At 41.6% G+C, this 21248-nt stretch overlaps 1 protein-coding gene and 1 long non-coding RNA gene across 2 annotated transcripts; both read right to left on the minus strand.

Annotated features, from left to right (window-relative positions):
* Positions 1 to 11978: 11978 nt before the first annotated feature.
* LOC101732064 lies at positions 11979 to 15831 on the minus strand. The gene is made up of 2 exons (XR_208404.3): positions 15563 to 15831; positions 11979 to 12312 (listed from the first exon to the last, which is right to left on the minus strand). It is a non-coding gene; the product is annotated as an uncharacterized LOC101732064 (long non-coding RNA).
* A 1434-nt stretch (positions 15832 to 17265) lies between these two features.
* On the minus strand, positions 17266 to 17838 carry LOC116409545 (olfactory receptor 2A12-like). The gene has a single exon (XM_031898222.1). The coding sequence runs from the start codon at positions 17836 to 17838 to the stop codon at positions 17266 to 17268; it is 573 nt and encodes a 190-aa protein (XP_031754082.1).
* Positions 17839 to 21248: the final 3410 nt, after the last annotated feature.

Genomic DNA, 21248 nt, shown 5'->3' on the forward strand with positions numbered 1-21248 from the left:
GTAAGACTAGTCTATAGAAGACTGGTCTATATAAGAAGGCCCTTATTTGTTTAACTCCTCATTGATATTATACCAAGTTTGCTCCCCTGGTTATTTAACGCCTTTCACCCATAACTAGATTCTTTTCCCCTTTGTCTCTCCCTCCTTCTTGTCCCCTTGCTTTTCCTCCTTTTTCCCTTCTCTCCTGTATTTCTTTTTTCTCTCGCCTATTTTTCTCCACTCACGGTGCCCACCACTACGAACCATCTTTCCTACAGCGATATGACAGATCCACATACTGTATTTATTTCTACACACGGTGTAATAGTGTGCTAAGTACTGCTTACAGGACCCATAACATATGGGGTCTCTTTGTGCGTATGGGTGCACCATCCGTGACAACCTGTGTAAGAATTACATATGACACTGTTTTTTATAAACACTTTATTTTTGATGCCCTATACAACACACACGGTGCAATAGTGTCCAATGGACCTTAACAATAGAGGTTCCTCGTGATGTATGATCGCACCATCCGTGCGTTACAACCTGGGCTTGATTCTGCCATAATATTTATTTTTTTTGTGAAATTTTCCCTCCTTTGGTACCTGCGTCCAAGATACGTTGAGAATGACATGATACCTTTTAATCTCCCTACTCTGACATACCAGTAACCCCGCTGCCTTTTACATCACTGGTCTGTCTCCCATAGTATTGAGCCCTTCGCCACCTGACAGCCCCTTACAAAGGAGAGTCGCGTCTATAATGTTCTTGGCGATGGCCAAGTACTACTGATCGGCTTTCCACGCTAGCGAACACACTAATCGGTGCCATTGCTGTTGCTCTGTATGGAGCGCAGAGTCCCCTCCCACGGCCATACCATCGCACCGTCGTCTTTCCTTTCTCATTACCTCACTCTGTCCTCTCTACTTTGTCTCTCCTCAGTTACTATTTTCCATCTTTCTCTTTGACTACTTTTCTTCCCATCTGCCTCTTCTATTCCCTTTGTCCTAGCTTTACTACAAATAAGCGGACCGATTCCCCATAAGGCACACCATATAATGCATTATTTGACAGCTACGTCAGTCATGTCAGGCAACACATGACAGTAACATCAGTTACTTACTCATTTTCAGCAACTCCACGATGTATATTTGCCCTACTGTCCCTTATTATTTCAGCCACGTCTGTCATGTCAGGCAATACATGCTGCACAGAACAGTCATGTTAGTTACTCATTTTCAGCAACTCCTTGATGTATATTTGCCCTACTGTCCCTCATTATTTCTTATTCCTTGGGTCAGTTCGATTTTGTACATTTATAAACTTATAACTTGGGGATGTCTTTGCGACCGGTGTGAGTTGCAGTTCAGCACTGGATACATATGCGGGTTTTTTTTAATACACACCCACTTTTCCTTTCCCCTGACAGTCCTTTTGTTTGTGTTCTATGCCTAATCCATATTATCTTATCATTTTTGTTGTTGATTCAATGTGTTTTGAGAGCGGTTTTTTCACACTGTATGCTAATGTATTCACACCTATGACGTCATTGTTTGGTGCCAAATTCGTTTTTTTTTCAGTGCACCAGTGTTTGTTTCACATTGTCTTTGAGAAAGGCTGTGGATGCAGCCGAAACGTTAGATGTTGATTTGAATAAACACCTTTACATTTTCTGTAAGACCTGTGAGTGTGGACTCTCTCTAAAGCTACTCTATATATATATATATATATATATATATATGGATACAGTCTAGGAGAATCAGGCACTCACGTCTCATTCAGGGAACTCAGGTGCCTGGGTGCAGAATGCCATAGATAGAGATAATGCAAAAGAATATCCCGCACTCACAGGACTTACAAAAAATAAAGAATTTTTATTGGTCTAGTGTCTAACGTTTCGGCTGGCACAGCAGCCTTTCTCAAAGTGAGAAAGGCTGCTGTGCCAGCCGAAATGTTAGACACTAGACCAATAAAAATTCTTTATTTTTTGTAATTCCTGTGAGTGCGGGATATTCTTTTGCATTATCTCTATATATATATATGTATATATAATAACTTATTTTAAACGGGTTTGGACTGGGGGATGCAGGGCCCTCCGGTGATTCTGCCTCAAGGGCCCCTGCACCCCCTGATGACTCGTGCTACCTTCACACAGCCCCCATCTGTCTGACCCCCAGAACGCTTACCTGCAGCGTGTCGGGAGACCGGCAATACGCCTCCTGATACCCTTCTGAACACACCCCCTGCTCTCCTTCTGAACAAGCTTCACCCCTATAGATTAGAGGAACGGAGCTTCCATTTGAAGCAGCGTAGGGGTTTCACGGTGAGGGCAGTGAGGTTGGGGAATGCCCTTCCTAGTGATGTGGTAATGGCAGATTCTGTTAATACCTATAAGAGGGGCCTGGATGAGGTCTTGAACAAGCAGAATATCCAAGGCTATTGTGATACTAATATCTACAGTTAGTATTACTGGTTGTATATATAGTTTATGTATGTGAGTGTATAGATTGGTTAGTATAGGTTGTGTGCTGGGTTTACTCGGATGGGTTGAACTTGATGGACAATGGTCTTTTTTCAACCCTATGTAACTATGTAACTATGTAACTATGTAACTTCCTTTCTAGAGATGCCTCCTGCCCTCTTCGAACACGCCCCCTGCTCCCCTTCTGAACATGCCTCCTGTTCCCCCTTCAAACATGCCTCCTGCTCCCCTTCGAACATGCCTCCTGCTCCCCTTCTGAACATGCCTCCTGTTCCCCCTTCGAACACGCCCCCTGCTCCCCTTCTGAACATGCCTCCTGTTCCCCCTTCAAACACGCCCCCTGCTCCCCTTCTGAACATGCCTCCTGTTCCCCCTTCGAACACGCCCCCTGTTCCCCACCTGAACACCAATCCGGTGGAGTCCCTGTGGCCCAATCCAACCCTGATTTAAAATATATTTTTTCATAATATATGGCATATTTTGTTGATCAGTTTTAACAAAAATACCTAATATTTTTGCATTATATTCATGAATAATTTGATTAAGGCTCCTACAACATTGTTATTTCGGAAGCTGTAAATGACAGGATTTAACAGAGGGATGATATAGACATAGAGAACTGTTTTGTAGTATTTTGCCCTCATTGAGTGAAATTGCTGATTTTGGACTCAAGTACAAATCAAAGAGTAGAATATAGAAAACACACACAGCGGTGAGGTGGGAGGCACAAGTGGAGAAGGCCTTATACTTTCCTTTGGTGGATCCAATTTTTATATTGATATAACTTTTTTTTTTTTATTAAATGAAACAGAGTGTGCTTAAACAGGGAGGGGGGGGGAGGGGGATGCCGCTCGGGAGATGCAGGCACAGAGGGGGAGCGGGGAGGAGCAAGCGAGGAGGCTGCACTTTCCTGCCTGCACTAGCTGGGTGAGTTAACCCCTTACTAGCACGGAGGCCACAGCTGGCTCCACAGTCCCTCCGCGCTTTCATTATTTATTTCAGCGCTCTCTAGCCCTCCCGCCATGGAATGGTGTGGGGGAGTAAAAGAGGGCGAGCCTACTTTATTTCTTGTTACAACCAGGTTTGGTGCAATGATTGCTGGAGTTCAGAGTAAGTCAAGAAAGGTAAATTCTTTCACCACTACAGAGAGAACAGGGTGGGAAGTCATCTTTCCCGCACACGCCACTGTTAAACTACCAAAACCCACTCTGATAGCAGGGAAATGTATCAGTCACACAAAACAATCCTAGAGGGCATCAGACTGCACACCAGGCTGCATGGTGGAGGCTATGAAATTGTTCCGACCCAAATATAAGCACTAATTGTGCCCATTGGCCTCCCTATTGGTTAAATTAAAGGGATACTATCATGATTTTTATGGTGCACTTTCATTTCTAAATTACACTGTTTACATAGCAAATAATTCACTCTGCCATTTAAAATTGTATTCTTGAACCAGCAAATGTATTTGTAGTTGTAATATTGGTGTGTAGGTGCCGTCTGAGCTTTCAGAAGGAGCCAGCGCTACACATTAGAACTGCTTTCAGGTAACCTATTGTTACTCCTTTTCACATGTAACTGCAGGAGTCCCAAGCCGGACTTGGATTTCTTACTATTGAGTGTTATTCTGATACCTACTGGGAGATTCTATCTGGCTCCCTTCCCATTGTTCTGCTGATCGGCTGCTGGGAGGGGGGGGGGGACATCACTCCAACTTGCAGCGCAGCAGTAAAGTGTGACTGAAATTTATCAGAGCACAGGTCACATGGCTGTGGCACCCTGGGAAATGAAGAATATGGCTAGCCCTTTGGGAAATTTCAAAATTAAATACAAAAAAATCAGTTTGTGTTTTTGAAAAACAGAATACAATGCAGGATTCTGCTGGAGAAACTCTATTAACTGATGGGTTTTGAAAACATATGTTTTCCCATTACAGTATTCCTTGCTCAAATCTTTCTGCCACGTTCATTTAAAAAGAAGACATAATGGAGATTCTGGATAAGAGTATTTACCAATACCATGTTTGGGATCTCGGTCCCTAAACATCCTACTACTGCCCTGTTATGTAAAAAACCTGACGCCCTTTCAACTTTTTATAGTCACCACGACAGTAGCTAAACGTACAATTGCTAAAGCTTGGAAAACAAAACAAATCCCGTTTGAAGCTCTCAAAAATAGAGTGATGGAATCATGGCAATGGAAAAAATGTCTAGTATCCTATCTGATTTGCACAAACAATTCACTAAAATTTGGGAGCCATGGCTTGTTTACAGACATGGGGCGCTCTACCCTACTGCCCTCCTTTCACTGTAACCTCAAAATATAAAACAAAACCCATCGTGGACATCGACCACAGAAAAGCAATTAAGCTTTAGATAGGCCAACACCCCCCTTAACAAAACCCAAAGCAATACAACCTTTCCATTGTATATAGTTAAAGTTAACCTGTTTTAAGAATACAAAAGAAAGGGACCCAGAGTGGCCCCCCCAAGGGTACCCCTCTGCCCCCCTATAGTATGCCTTCAGACTACTGACAAATCAACGTGCACAATCTTTATTTTATCATAAAGCTTCATTACATTACGATTTCACTTCTCTGTACACACTATGATATCTGTATAGTAGCCTGTATGTTTTACGCTTAATTTGAAATAAAAAATATATTGAAATAAAAAGAAGACATAATGATAATATATTTACATTGAGTGACATGGTGGGACATATAAACACATCTGAGACAAATATCTAGATAGAGTTTGCTCCATCTGTATCTCAGTGGCTATAAGCGAGCAGCAATGGCTGTCTAAGCAAAATGGCTTCTGCCCTGACATATTGTTCCATACAACAAAGTGACTACTATTACAATACCACTACAATTGTTGATATTCATGTGGCCTACATAGGCGATAATTTTATATTTCCATATAAAAAATCAGGTTGTTTGAGAAAGCTGCTAACTAGCTTTGACTATTTAAGGATAACCCCTTACAGAACCTGATTAAATTAGTAGTTTCATGAAAAACTCTTTTAATGTTGTAGGGACCCCAAAGAATTGGGCCCCTCCAGGATTAGTTCCCCTTTAGACAGGCACCATGAGGGTGGCCTTATGAGATTTGGACACCTAAAGGTGGTCCTGGGTGTTTATGTGTGAAAAGGGAGTTTCCCTGCAAGTTAACAGCCACCACTAGATGTCGCTGTGCTAAAAGTATAAAAGGGAATGACTCCCAGTTTCAGCAGGTCTTCGTCCTGGGACTGCTTCTTGTAAAGAAGCGTATAACAGGCTTGTGTTCTAGTACAGGAGGTACTGTAACAGGTCACTCTAGGAGTGACAGGCAGGATAGAGAGAACGGGTAGCAATAGCCCCAACAGGAGAGAGAGGGGTTAAGACCCCCCAGCACTCATGGCTGGAGTTAAGGGCCTGTAGTGTGTTATAAGAGGAGCCAAGTCAGCACCTGGGAGTGTTCCCAGTGAAGGGGCCCTACGCGTGGACCGGGGTGAGTTCCTAGGTGGAAGAATCCGGCGGGAGTACCGGGGGTAGCCCAAAGAGAGAGTGTGTGACTTGAGCCGTCTGTGTGACATCCTCTGAAGTGTTCTGCCTGCATCAATAAACAAGTTCATCTGGTTCACCATTTTAACCAGTGTCTTGGTGGTTCATATACTGAGGATCCTCAACTGCCTGGTAAGCAGCTACCCCAAGGGAGGGGCAAGGTACTGGGAGTTGCTGGGAGTCCGGGTCCAAGGAGGACCTCATAGAGTTTTCCCAGGGAGGAGACATATAGTTCTACCTATACCTACCCTGGGTGGAGGCACGCCATTCATTTATATTACACCTGTCCCCCATAATAAGCGGGGGCTCAGGGCTCCTGTAGCGCCACACGCAGGTGATTGCGTGTTAAAAGTACAACCGTAGCCAAAATAGGGTTACAATGTTAATAAATGTTTCATTTTGTTATGTGCAAGAAGAACACTTCAACTTCTAATTTCACTTAATTTGACAGTTACAATGCATTATACAGTATGCAAACCCACAATAAGGCGAATTACTGCCTTCTTACCTTTAATAAATTGTCTACAAAATGGACCCCATGAAATTTCTTCTATCACATTTGACTTTTCTCCTTTCCTCCTTTTCTTTTCACCCAACACCTTCTCCCTTCCTTTTGTTTTCTCACATCATATAATTAGATGCCCCGCTATACCTTCTTTCTTTTTTCTCCAAGCATTCTTTGTGCTGCGTTCCCCTGCCCCCCTCTATTTTGTTTGCCTCCCCCCCCCTCTTTCTCCTTCCTTTCTCAAATCCAAGCCAGTTTTAACTCTCTAGCTCTCTCTAACTCTCTTTTCACCTGTCTTCTTCTGTTCGTCAGTTCTTTCCCTATGGCCCTTTTGTACATTGAAACACATGCCTCTATTTTTGGACAATTTTTTTTTTATAATATTTAAATTGAGAGACATGAACTCTTGAGGAGAATGTTTGTATAGATCTGACCTGCTTCCACTGTTAAAGCGATTCTGACATGGTGTGATTTTTTTTTTTTTTTCTGGGCATGTTATATACTCACATGTTAGCTTCTGAAACGCTGGGGAAAAAAATCCCTCAGTCCAGCTGCTCCTCTGTCGCCACCTTCTGACTGTGAGTCCCACGACGCCGCCATCTTCTTTCTTCCCTTCTGGCTTCCTGGAACGCCGCCCCTGCAATAAAAAAAAACTCTCACCTTTCAACCAATCGGCGACGGTCCAGCGTTGCCCTCTCTTGCTTCAGTGCGCGATGACGTCATCGGTGACGTCATCGCGCACGTCGGCGCTTAGTAACAAGCGCTCAGACGCTTCTAGTTCAGTCCTATGCCTGTTTTGACTGCAGCAGCACACGCTTTGAGTGTTTATATGCGAAAATCGCATTAATCACTCAGGAATACGGCAAGTAAGTACCAGTGGCACCCAAAATACAGAATATTCACTATTCCACTATAATAAAATAATAAATAAATAACAAAGAGGGACCATGTAACAAATTAAAACAATATGGTAGTATGGCTATAACAGTACTGCCACCACAATAACATATATATAAAATAATATAAGATTATATAATTTGCTGGTATACTGGTATTACTAGTATATATAATACTATAGTAATCAATCAATACTAAACAGCAATACTAAACAGATATAATACTTCTATAACAGGTATAATGCTACCATACCACGAGAGCCACACTAAACTGGTATAACACTACTATACTGCTATAATACTACTTTACCATGAGAGCCATACTATACTGGTATAATTCTACTATACTGGTATAATACTACCATATCATGAGAGCCATACTATACTGGTATAACACTACTATACTGCTATAATACTGCTTTACCACGAGAGCCATACTATACTGGTATAATTCTACTATACTGCTATAATACTACTTTACCACGAGAGCCATACTATACTGGTATAACACTACTATACTGCTATAATACTGCTTTACCACGAGAGCCATACTATACTGGTATAATTCTACTATACTGCTATAATACTACTTTACCACGAGAGCCATACTAAACTGGTATAACACTACTATACTGCTATAATACTGCTTTACCACGAGAGCCATACTATACTGGTATAATTCTACTATACTGCTATAATACTACTTTACCACGAGAGCCATACTAAACTGGTATAACACTACTATACTGCTATAATACTGCTTTACCACGAGAGCCATACTATACTGGTATAATTCTACTATACTGCTATAATACTACTTTACCACGAGAGCCATACTATACTGGTATAACACTACTATACTGCTATAATACTGCTTTACCATGAGAGCTATACTATACTGGTATAATACTATACTGGTATAATACTACCATACCATGAGAGCTATACTATACTGGTATAATACTATACTGGTATAATACTACTATACCACAAGAGCCATACTATACAGGTATAATACTTCTATAACAGGAGAGCCAATCTATAATTGTATAATACTACTATACTGGTATAATACTACCATACCACGAGAGCCATACTATACTGGTATAACACTACTATACTGCTATAATACTACTTTACCATGAGAGCCATACTATACTGGTATAATTCTACTATACTGGTATAATACTACCATACCATGAGAGCTATACTATACTGGTATAATTCTACTATACTGGTATAATACTACCATACCACGAGAGCCATACTATACTGGTATAACACTACTATACTGCTATAATACTACTTTACCATGAGAGCCATACTATACTGGTATAATTCTACTATACTGGTATAATACTACCATACCATGAGAGCTATACTATACTGGTATAATACTATACTGGTATAATACTAATATACCACAAGAGCCATACTATACAGGTATAATACTTCTATAACAGGAGAGCCAATCTACAATTGTATAATTCTACTATACTGGTATAATACTACCATACCACGAGAGCCATACTATACTGGTATAACACTACTATTCCACAAGAGCCATACTGTACTGGTATACTACTATACAGGTATAATACTCAACATGGCTTAATTTTCATCAAGTTAAATAATAAGCAGCAGCTCCTACAGTGAGTTGTACCCCAAAGCATTGCAGGCAATATATGCCAAAAAATGGCAAGTCTTGCTCTTATCCTCTGGCTGACAATCTGCCCCATATGCCCTTGCCATAAGAGCAAACCCGCATAAATAACGCAGGCATAGAAAAGCAGACCGTATATGCACTGTATAAATTAAGATATACATACATGCATACATTATTATAGGTAGATTATCTGTATTGGAAGACACTATTAGATTTAAATGTTGTATTAGTTTCAAATAAATTTTTATTTGCATTCACTGAAAAAAAAATGCTTATCTTTTTTCAGGATAATGCCTTGCTGCATAGTTAAACAGTGCCATAGCTGGACCGGTAGAAAAAAAGTAAAGGAAAACGTGATTCTTCATGTTTTTCCGAAAAACTTTTCTAGGATTAAAGAATGGCTTGCAAAAACGCAACAATATTCAGCTGAGGACATTGAAGTTTTGTCCCAGAAAATAATGCAAACAAAAAAAAATGATAACTATAGGATCTGTTCTAAACACTTTACAGATGACAGTTATCTCATTAAAGGTGATAAAAAGGTCCTTCTTCCTTCTGCAGTTCCAACATTGTTTGGACATGACTCATTCCAGAGGCATAGTTATAGTTCTTCAACCTGTTCATTGGAAGAGTCATCTGGAACAGAAACTAATCAGCCTGTAGCCGGGCCTTCCAAGCGTAAACGTAGTAATAAGTCAAAAAAAATCCTAATTGAGGCATCCACTCAAACTGATAATGTTTGTGCAGACCAGGGAACACAAGTCCCTGAATTTCAATGGACACAGGCAGAACCTGAAGCTGTAGGAAAGGATCACAATTATACTTTTTTACAGTCAACTCCAATAAAAAGTCACATAGACAAGCATGCATCAATACCAACCACGGTTACGCCTATTAAACCCACAGATCCCATGTCCAATTTACAGTTAGAACATGACAGTTCACTAAATACTGAAAATCTGGATACAGATGACCTATTTGTCAGTGACATTTCCAATCTTTATGACCCGAACGATTCAGATTTTATTGTAGGGAAAGACACCCTGGAACACATTTCTGTAGATGAACTTGATTCTACTTTAGAATCCAGGGTACCCGATGTAAAAAAATCCTCCATTGAAGACCGTAAATTTATTGTGTTTGAAACGTGCTTGGATAGTTTATTTTATAAAGTCCAATGTCAGGCTTCTGAATGTAACTGCCTTGTGACCCGCTTTAGAAAAATTACAGAAGGGTCCTATTTGACTGTTACCGGATATTGTGCGGTTGGCCATCGTTTCAAATTGTTTGAAAGTCAGCCAAAAGTAAATAATTACAGCACCGGAAACATATTATTAGCTGCTGCAGTTCTATTCACCGGGTGCAACATTAACAGGATTCATGAATTTTTAGATATTTTAGGGGTGCAACAGATTTCCCAAAGAACATTTTTTCGTTATCAACGAAAATTTTTATTCAAAAGTGTTCATCATTTCTGGGAAAAAGAGCGTAAGCTAATAAGAGAGAACATTGGAAAGCACCCTGTTGCACTTGCTGGTGATGGCCAGTGTGATAGCCCCGGTTTCACAGCAAAATATTGCACCTATAGCTTCAGTGATCTTGCCACTAATAAAATCGTGGACTTTGAAATAGTGCAGCGAAGTGAAACATCTTCCTCCAATGCCATGGAAAACGTAGCATTTCAAAGATGCCTTGACAGAATAATCCAAGAAGGTATTGATGTGTGTGTAGTTGCAACAGACAAGCACCCCAGTATAAAAAAAACATTGGAAAGTGACAAATACACCATAAATCATCAACTAGACATTTGGCATTATGCTAAGAACATCCGAAAAAAAATTATAGCAGCTAGCAAACGTAAGCAATGCAAGGATTTAGGCCTTTGGGTTGAGTCAATAATTCGACATTTCTGGTGGTGTGTTCGAAACTGTCAGGGAGATGAAGAACTGCTGAGGGAAATGTGGGTCTCAGTTCTTCACCACACAGTCAACCAGCACAGATGGAGAGGAAGTAGAAAATACTTCAAATGCTCCCATGGCAGATTATCAAAAGAGCAATCAGAATCCAAAGAGTGGCTTCTAAAAGACAGTGCAGCCTATCTACAACTAACAGATATAGTTACCAATCCGATACTTATAGGTGACTTACAAAGATTGGTGAACAACTGTCACACAGGAATGTTGGAATGCTACCATTCCAAGATGTTAAAATTTAGGACAAAACGCATCCATTTTACAATGGATTCTATGGTAGCTAGAACGTCTCTCGCAGTCCTCTCTCATAATTTCAACACTAACAGGCAGCAGGCTGTTGTAAAACGCCAAACCACAGGCGGAGCACAAGTGGGGGAAAAGCGTACAAGCCTAGTCTTCCCACGATCCAGAAAACGGTGGGTTGTTCGTACAATTTATGAAAAAACATCAAATGAACACCTTTTCCATCTTATGGAAGACCTGTTAAATATTGTGGAAGGGAATTTACTTACCACATATGAGTCTGTGACAGACACTTTGCCCAGAAATCTAGCAACTGTTGAGAAACCAGATAAAGCATCTGCAGTGGCAGAACATCAATCAAGGTTCTGATACTATGTTTGGATCTTTGGTATCAGTGATGACTTACAAGTCTCCTTGTAACAGAATATACTAAAATTCAATACTTTGATACAGATAAACCAATGTTCAAAATCCAATTGTATGTTGATTGGAAGTGCGGTTTTAAAAAATTTATTGTTTTAAAAAGTTTTGTTATGTTTAGACATTTTGATTTTTATATTTTGGAAATCTGAACAGCTAGATCCAGATTTATTTGGAGAAATTTTGCTATGTATCAAAAGTTGAAATTAGTTAGTGCCATGAAACATATCTGAGATAAAGATTATAGAAACAGAAAAATAAACATTTTTGAAAACAAAATCACTTTTATTGTTTCAGTAGGCTTTGAAAAAGCAGGGCCCTTTTAGTTTATATTTTGCAAATATATAATTTTTATTACAAAACACACGGGAAAAGGATTTGTAAAAGGTACTACAATAATACAAAGTCCAAGTCTTGAGCCATATTAACTGCAGCATAATCCTCCAAAGGGATAAAACCACGATACAGATTGTGGGAATCCGGGAAAGCTGTGCGTATAGCTGTGACAACACAAGAGGGAATCGGTCTCCGGTTTTTTTTCCCCAGGAAGTCATGTACCCAAACTGTAAAAGTTCTGTAACCGGTCATGCGTAGGTACCTTTTAAAAAATTATAAAGAAAAGTGAATAGAATGAATACTAAATTAAGTTCAAGTGAATTCATCCTTTATTAGCTTGTTTTACGTAAGGAAACCCTAATGTGATGAAGTACAAAAATGTAGTTCAAGGGCAAGCGGCACATGGGGGGGGGGGGAATAGTTGCCCGCGTACATTATTAAAAGGCAACTTCAGGTAACCTTGGAAAGCCAAACTGACGCGTATTACATCCCACCGGCTATGTCAGGGAGAGTAGTTACCCGCAATAGCTACTATTTCCCCCCCTATGTGCCACTGCCCAAAGGGTTATGCCCCCAGGTAGCTTAGTCGTCCACAGATAATTCTCAGGTACTGCTTGTAAATAAACTTCTTGAAATCAATACTTACCTATGGTAATCATCATCATCATCATATAATCCAAATTCTAAAATCTAAATGGTTATTTAGACTTTACATATAAACCATTTACTAAGCAATAACTTTTTAATTTAGCCTGTGAATAATTTTCAGGCATAAGTATATCCAGGTATGGAACCTGTTATCCAGAATGCGCAGCACATGGGGTTTTATAGATAAGCGGTCTTTCCATAATTTGCATGTGCTAACAAGTGTAATAAAAATTTTTTTTATAAAGAGTAATTAAACATAGAATGATGTTTTCGCTTCAATAAGGATTAATTATATCTTAGTTGGGATCAAGTACAGGTACTGTTTTATTATTACAGAGAAAAGGGAATCATTTAACCATTAAATAAACCCAATAGGGCTGTTCTGCCCCCAATAAGGGGTAATTATATCTTAGTTGGGATCAAGTACAGGTACTGTTTTATTATTACAGAGAAAAGGGAATCATTTAACCATTAAATAAACCCAATAGGGCTGTTCTGCCCCAATAAGGGGTAATTATATCTTAGTTGGGATCAAGTACAGGTACTGTTTTATTATTACAGAGAAAAGGGAATCATTTAACCATTAAATAAACCCAATAGGGCTGTTCTGCCCCCAATAAGGGGTAATTATATCTTAGTTGGGATCAAGTACAATGTACTGTTTTATTATTAGAGAAAAAGGATTTATTTGATTAAATTGTAATCTATGGGAACTGGCCTTTATGTTATTTTGAAATGTGTGGATAACTGGTTTCTGGATAAGGTGTCCAATACCTGTACTAGTTTTATTGCTATAACGACATTTGCAATTTTTATTTTAACTAACAAGACCAGGAACTACGTTTGCCCCCCTCCAGCTCCCTCCTAGCGTCTTCCACAGTATCCTCCAGCTTCCCCTTGCATAATACAGCTCCCTCTTAGCTTCCCCTTGCATAATACAGCTCCCTCTTAGCTTCCCCTTGCATGATACAGCTCCCTCCCAGCGTTCTTAGCTTCCCCTTGCATGATACAGCTCCCTCCCAGCGTTCTTAGTTTCCCCTTGCATAATACAGCTCCCTCCCAGCGTTCTTAGTTTCCCCTTGCATAATACAGCTCCCTCTTAGCTTCCCCTTGCATAATACAGCTCCCTCCCAGCTCCCTCTTAGCTTCCCCTTGCATGATACAGCTCCCTCCCAGCTCCCTCTTAGCTTCCCCTTGCATGATACAGCTCCCTCCCAGCTCCCTCTTAGCTTCCCCTTGCATAATACAGCTCCCTCCCAGCGTTCTCTTAGCTTCCCCTTGCATGATACAGCTCCCTCCCAGCTCCCTCTTAGCTTCCCCTTGCATGATACAGCTCCCTCCCAGCTCCCTCTTAGCTTCCCCTTGCATGATACAGCTCCCTCCCAGCTCCCTCTTAGCTTCCCCTTGCATGATACAGCTCCCTCCCAGCGTTCTCTTAGCTTCCCCTTGCATAATACAGCTCCCTCCCAGCTCCCTCTTAGCTTCCCCTTGCATAATACAGCTCCCTCCCAGCGTTCTCTTAGCTTCCCCTTGCATGATACAGCTCCCTCCCAGCTCCCTCTTAGCTTCCCCTTGCATGATACAGCTCCCTCCCAGCTCCCTCTTAGCTTCCCCTTGCATGATACAGCTCCCTCCCAGCGTTCTCTTAGCTTCCCCTTGCATGATACAGCTCCCTCCCAGCTCCCTCTTAGCTTCCCCTTGCATGATACAGCTCCCTCCCAGCTCCCTCTTAGCTTCCCCTTGCATGATACAGCTCCCTCCCAGCGTTCTCTTAGCTTCCCCTTGCATGATACAGCTCCCTCCCAGCGTTCTCTTAGCTTCCCCTTGCATAATACAGCTCCCTCCCAGCTCCCTCTTAGCTTCCCCTTGCATGATACAGCTCCCTCCCAGCTCCCTCTTAGCTTCCCCTTGCATAATACAGCTCCCTCCCAGCGTTCTCTTAGCTTCCCCTTGCATGATACAGCTCCCTCCCAGCTCCCTCTTAGCTTCCCCTTGCATGATACAGCTCCCTCCCAGCTCCCTCTTAGCTTCCCCTTGCATGATACAGCTCCCTCCCAGCGTTCTCTTAGCTTCCCCTTGCATAATACAGCTCCCTCCCAGCTCCCTCTTAGCTTCCCCTTGCATGATACAGCTCCCTCCCAGCTCCCTCTTAGCTTCCCCTTGCATGATACAGCTCCCTCCCAGCGTTCTCTTAGCTTCCCCTTGCATAATACAGCTCCCTCCCAGCTCCCTCTTAGCTTCCCCTTGCATGATACAGCTCCCTCCCAGCTCCCTCTTAGCTTCCCCTTGCATGATACAGCTCCCTCCCAGCGTTCTCTTAGCTTCCCCTTGCATGATACAGCTCCCTCCCAGCTCCCTCTTAGCTTCCCCTTGCATAATACAGCTCCCTCCCAGCGTTCTCTTAGCTTCCCCTTGCATGATACAGCTCCCTCCCAGCTCCCTCTTAGCTTCCCCTTGCATGATACAGCTCCCTCCCAGCTCCCTCTTAGCTTCCCCTTGCATGATACAGCTCCCTCCCAGCGTTCTCTTAGCTTCCCCTTGCATAATACAGCTCCCTCCCAGCTCCCTCTTAGCTTCCCCTTGCATGATACAGCTCCCTCCCAGCGTTCTCTTAGCTTCCCCTTGCATGATACAGCTCCCTCCCAGCGTTCTCTTAGCTTCCCCTTGCATAATACAGCTCCCTCCCAGCGTCTGTGTGTAGAGGGGGAGGGGGGGGGGTTATGCAGGCAGACATCAGAAAAAGCTCGTATGTGTAAAAGACAAATCTTGGTGGGAGAAGGGGGGGAGGGAGGAAGGGAGGGAGGGAGAGAGACAGAGCAGCACACAGTCAGGACGGTAGAATTAGTCAGAGGCAGTATACTCACAGGCAGTCAGCACTTGGCAGTGTGAAGTCTCGAGAGAAGACACCAAGATCACGGCAGGGTCACATGATTGATGACGCTTCTCAAAGTAAGGGAAAAGGAAAGGAGGAGGATCTTTGTGAGACTGACGTCAGCCCTGCTCCTGCTTTGACTGACAGGCTTAATAGAGACAGTCGTGCTTGGCTGACAGTCGGCTCCTGGATCTTAAGAAGCGTTTATTAAGAAAACAAGCGCTTTCCATAGAAAATGGTCAACATGTGTTATAGGTCATTTTGGAGGTAGAATCATTTAATCAAATGTTTTATTTTACTGTCAGTATCACTTTAACACAAAAGGGTATTTGGTCAAGCTAGTGTAGACTGAAATCAAAAAGACCTGAACCCCCTTAATAGTAGTCAAAAACTCCTTACAAAACAAAAATACATGTTACTAGTGGAGTAAGTATTCATAACATCATCCGTGCTTGGCTGGCAGGCCCGGATTTGTGGCGAGGCCACAAAGGCCCGGGCCTAGGGCGGCATAAACATAGGGGCGGCATGCCGCCCCGCCGCACGCAAATTTTTAAAATTTTGCTCCCATACGGAGCAATGGGGACCTCTCCCCACTGCTCCGTATGGGAGTTTTAACTTTGGCGCATGCGCATGCGCGTCAGCGCGGCGGCAGGGGAGGAGGAGGTGGTTTGCGCATGCGCGCTCGTACTGCGGGTGGGGGCGGTAGGGGGCGCCGAATGGGGGCGGCCTCGGGGCGCGTCATTTAGAAATCCGGCGCTGTTGGCTGGTCTTGTCTCCAAGAACCTTTTACTGCGGCTAAAATACATAAATCCTCATACACAGTTAAATGATTCCCTGTGTAAGTGGGTTGAGCTCTATTCGATATGCCAGGTGCTTAACAAGGACTATAAGTCCAATATAAGATATTTAAAGGAGAAGGAAAGGCTACCTTCAGGCATACCTTCAGTTCTCTCAATAGTGCCCTTAAGTCTCCCCATATTTCACCTGTTCAGATGATCAGAAGCCTCACAGGAAAAAAAAGCTGAGCTCAGTAAAGAAAGTTCCCATAATGTCTTACTCCTGCACCAAGACCAAGACCGGTGTACATGCTCAGTTAGTAAGTCTATGAGGAAGCTTCCTGCTGATTGGCTCAGATCCACATTCCTAACGGGGGGGAGGGAGTTCTTGAAGATTCTTGAGGGAGGGGGGAGCAAGAGATGGGAGAGAGCTGTGTGTTTCTGGCACAGGAAAACAAAGAGACAACAAATCCTGTTTCTTTTGACAGAGAACTCAGTGCAGCATTTCTGTGAGTGCTTATGGCTGTATTTACATAGACCTTTCTGATAAAGCTTACTTAGTTTTTACCTTTCCTTCTCATTTAAAAATGGCAATGACAGTTCAATGTATTGCACAAAAGCTACTGAAAATGTACTGTGATCCTAGCAAAAGTATGGAGTCAATCTCCTTCTTCAAGAGCTCCTTCACCACGGCAATCCTTACTGAGCCTCACACAGAGGCTGTATTGTTAGAGTACAAATGAGAGAAGCACAGCAATATTTATCCCTCAGGAAGAGTTAATGTATGAATAAATATTATAGAATGTAGAACATAGCAAAGGAATTCTTACTTGTGAAAACAAGAACGCAAATATGAAGTTATATTACTGGCAAACTGTTAAAATACAATTGAAAGATATTTCTAGTCTGCTTTTTAAACTTACATTTGGAAGAATGTTCTAATGGCTCTACCAACATCTTGGTTCCTCAGACTGTAGACTAGTGGGTTTAGCATGGGAACCAGAGCAGTGTACAGCAGAGAAAGAAACTTCTTTTGCTCTTGTGAGTTCTCAGTCTCGGGGCTCACATAGAAGCTTATAGTTGTGCCACAGAATAGAACGACTATTGTGAGATGAGAGGAGCAACTGGAGAAGATTTTCAGCCTACCTGCTGAAGTATGGATATTTAATATGGCAGAAATGATGTACAAATAAGAGATCAATATTAGTATAAATGGAATAAATCCCAGTATAAGGCTTTCCCAGAATATTGCAACCCTGATAGTTTCAGTGTCACTACGAGAATGTACCAACACAGATTTCATCTCACAGAAGAAATGATTGACTTCTTGGGAAGAGTAGAATAGTAAATTCGAGACTAACCAGGCAAATATGAAAGAATTGAAGATGGCAATAAGCCAGGAAGTGCTGGCCAGTAGCACACATATGCTCTTCGTCACAATGAGAGGATACTGTAGGGGGTTACAGATGGCAACATAGCGATCATAAGCCATGGATGTCAGTAGGAAGAATTCTGCCAGAATACATGAACCAAAAACAAAGCCTTGCACAATACAACCTGCAAATGAAATGGTGGTGTCCTTTGTAACTGTGATGGCCAACAGTTTAGGCAGTATGGCAGAGACACACAGGAGGTCCTGAATTGCCAAATTACATAGGAAGAAATACATTGGAGTGTGGAGATGGGAAATCAAGAATACCACTGCAGTAATAATGATATTGCCACACAGAGAAATCAAGTATATCAGCAAAACCACCAAGAAAAATGCAAGATAAGCAGATTCGTACTTAGAAAATGCCAACAGGTGGAATTCAATAGGTAAAGTCCCGTTTATATCTTCCTCCTTGTATGATGAAATAAAAAAATTACAATACAGGAGACATTAGGGGGCAAATTTGTTAACATTCAAATCACAAATTGGAATTAGGGTTTCCGATTTATTAAGCACAAAAACTTGAAAAACCTGAATGTAAAAATTCTACATTGAAAAGCTGGTGAGTTCATGTAGAAGTCAATGGGATCTGTCCCAGAAGAAATTCGAGCAATTTTTTCAATTCACGTTTTTCAGGTGTTTTGGGTAATTGGTAGACTCGTTCATTGAAATGTGATTGCGTTGTGTTTGACTTTTTTTTTTTAATTAAAAAATTCACAAATTTGAATAAATAGGCCTGTAAGGAGTGTAGGAGTGATAAATCACTGGAGAATATTTGTTAGGGAAATATCAAGTTAGAGTTCATACGCAGGGTTGCACCTCTCTGTGTATGCAGAGCTGTATAGGGCTGGCACATAGTAGCACATAGGTGCCCCCTGGCGTGCCCCTAGCATGTCATTCAGAGCACGCATGTCTGGAGTGCCAAGGGGAGCCCTGTACTTACAGCTTGGTAATGGCACAGGGCACGCTTATTGTTAACTTAAGTAGCCCTTAAACATTGCACCTCTACATTTAGGGGGCATTTACTATTGCTTGATTTTTTTGGTTTGGGTTTTCTGTTGCCGCAAACTCAATTTTGTCACATAAAAAAAAACAATTTGTCTCAATTTATTATGTGACAAACCTGCGACAATTCAAAATGCAAAACCTCTCAAGATCTCTAAAACCTCTGAAGATCATGTAGAAGTCAAAGGCGGATGTCCCTTTTACAGTTGGAAGATCTTTCATTGCTTTATTGTTTTAGTGGTTTTCAGGGTTTTTTGACGCTGGCTTTTGTGCAACAATAGGAAAAAGTTTTATTTCTGACTACAGCCTTCTTAAGCAGGAATTCTGCGAGCGGTGCTCTCCTCATTCGTATACTCTGTGCTGTTTTGGCTTGAACTTTTTCGTTCGCCTTTTTTTTATTTGAATTTTTTAGTAAATGAATGCCATTTGTAGAAATGAGTTTTAAAAAAGAGATAAAACCATGAAAATCTGAATGTTAATTAATCCCCCCTAACTTCCTAAATGCTGAATTCAATTGCAAAACTATCAGCCGTAGGTAAATAAAACCTGCACTCCAGATGGGGAGGGCAATAGTACAAGATGAAAAATGTGTCCCCCTCCCAGCTGAGTATGGGGCAGTCCACAGCGTGTGTTTATTCCTGATGTTGGCAGCCATCTTGCAGCACACAGATGAACACAGTAAAGTAGTGTTCCATATCCCAGGACACTAGAGTTGCCACCTAGTCAGTATTTTACCAGCCTAGCCAGTAAAACACCTGCCAAGGCCGGGCTGGTATTACAAATTTACCAGGAATGTAGTTGCCGCTAAATGAGTAATACCCTAAAGAAAAGCCCTGGCTTGCACTTGATCCACCCCCAATCCAACCCAAACATACCTTTTTTCCTTTACATGTTGTAGCCCACCCCTTTTATGTCACAGACCCCACCTTTTTTGTCTCACTGTTTGTCCCCTTTTTGTTCCCGCTCCCACTGTCCAGTAATAGTATTCAGAAAAGTGAAAACCTTACAGGACACTCAGTCAGTATGTCTATGCTATTGCTAATAGCTATGGCTATTGCTTCTTCCCCTCTGGAGTGTGGACTCTCTTGGCCCTAAGTTGCAGGGTGAGAAACACTTTTTCAGGGAGAGGTGCCCTTTACCTAAAAAGTGAGAGTTATAGAACCATTACCATGCTGTTTGTGTGCAGAGTTGGCGGTGATTCATTCAGTCCCCTCATGGGGATTATTCTGCAATGCAGAAATCAGTATTAGATAACAGTAAGGAGCCATGAAAGTCAGTGAATGCATTATTTTGAACCATTAATAGGGAATAATCAGTGCTAAATCCAAACACAAAGAATTCTAAGCAGATTGGCTCAGCCTTCCCAGCACTCATGGCTGCAAATGAACATTCATGTCCACAGATTTTAACCTCTGTCTCTCTATCTCTCTAAAAATCTGGAGAACATTTTTATTTTTTCCTTTAATAAGCAGTCAAGACCACAATATAGGCTGGTATATTACCCTGTCATGTGGACCCAGTGGCATCAATAGTATTGTGATGTACCAGCACATGTCATTGTAGCACAACATGTATATGAGGCATGAGAGACTAATATACTGTGGGGACAATACATGTCTCAGCACCGACTGCATCTAATCAATACAATAAGAAAGGCGAGTTGTGAAATTCTGTAGATTTAAAGCTTAAATACTCACCTTTTCTGTTGCTCTGTGTAGCTGGGAAAAATGCTCCATCTATATTTGTGGGGTATTCCCATCACAATGAGAATAAGCTGTAGGTGAGATGCTATATGTTTAGGCATTTTCACATATCATATAGAAGATGCAGAGTCTGCAGAAAGGATACAGTGTAATGTTAATTCAAGTCTTCCCCTATGTTGTGATAATCACAGGAGAATGGTTGTAGTACTGGATATATAGGAGATAAATGGCTGTCTGCCCACTGCCTATGCACACAACTTAATATTAGCTGCCACCTTAACCTAACTATTCTTTATCAGAATGGGAAATGATCCCATTCAAGAATATTTAGCATTACCTAGTAATGCCCCTAGCACTGGGTATGCCATGACGTGTCATGTATAAAACTGTTGTTTATTAAAGTCTGCTGAGCAGAACAGTTGTGTTTACAGTGGGAATAAAGGCAACATTTCCCAACAACTATAGAAAACCAAATTAAATGTGGAGAGATTAAACAGGAGATAAAGTACCAACAGTGCCAGATGGATTGGTTAGACTGTATCGGTTTCAGCAATTAATTAAGGTGTCTTTCCCTCCCCGTAGAAGCGGCGGTCCTGATACCATTAAATGAAAGTCTGGAATAGACAACAGTCTGCAACAAGGAGAAAATACCTGCACGCTGCTAGAAGAAAATACAAAATAGCGATCTGATAACATTAGTGATATATCTTCTGATTAGGCACCCACACCTGTGATATTGGGGCTATTACTGCAGGCAATGGG

The sequence above is a fragment of the Xenopus tropicalis genome, chromosome 3, assembly GCF_000004195.4.
Source record: "Xenopus tropicalis strain Nigerian chromosome 3, UCB_Xtro_10.0, whole genome shotgun sequence".
In the NCBI taxonomy this organism is placed as follows: domain Eukaryota; kingdom Metazoa; phylum Chordata; class Amphibia; order Anura; family Pipidae; genus Xenopus; species Xenopus tropicalis.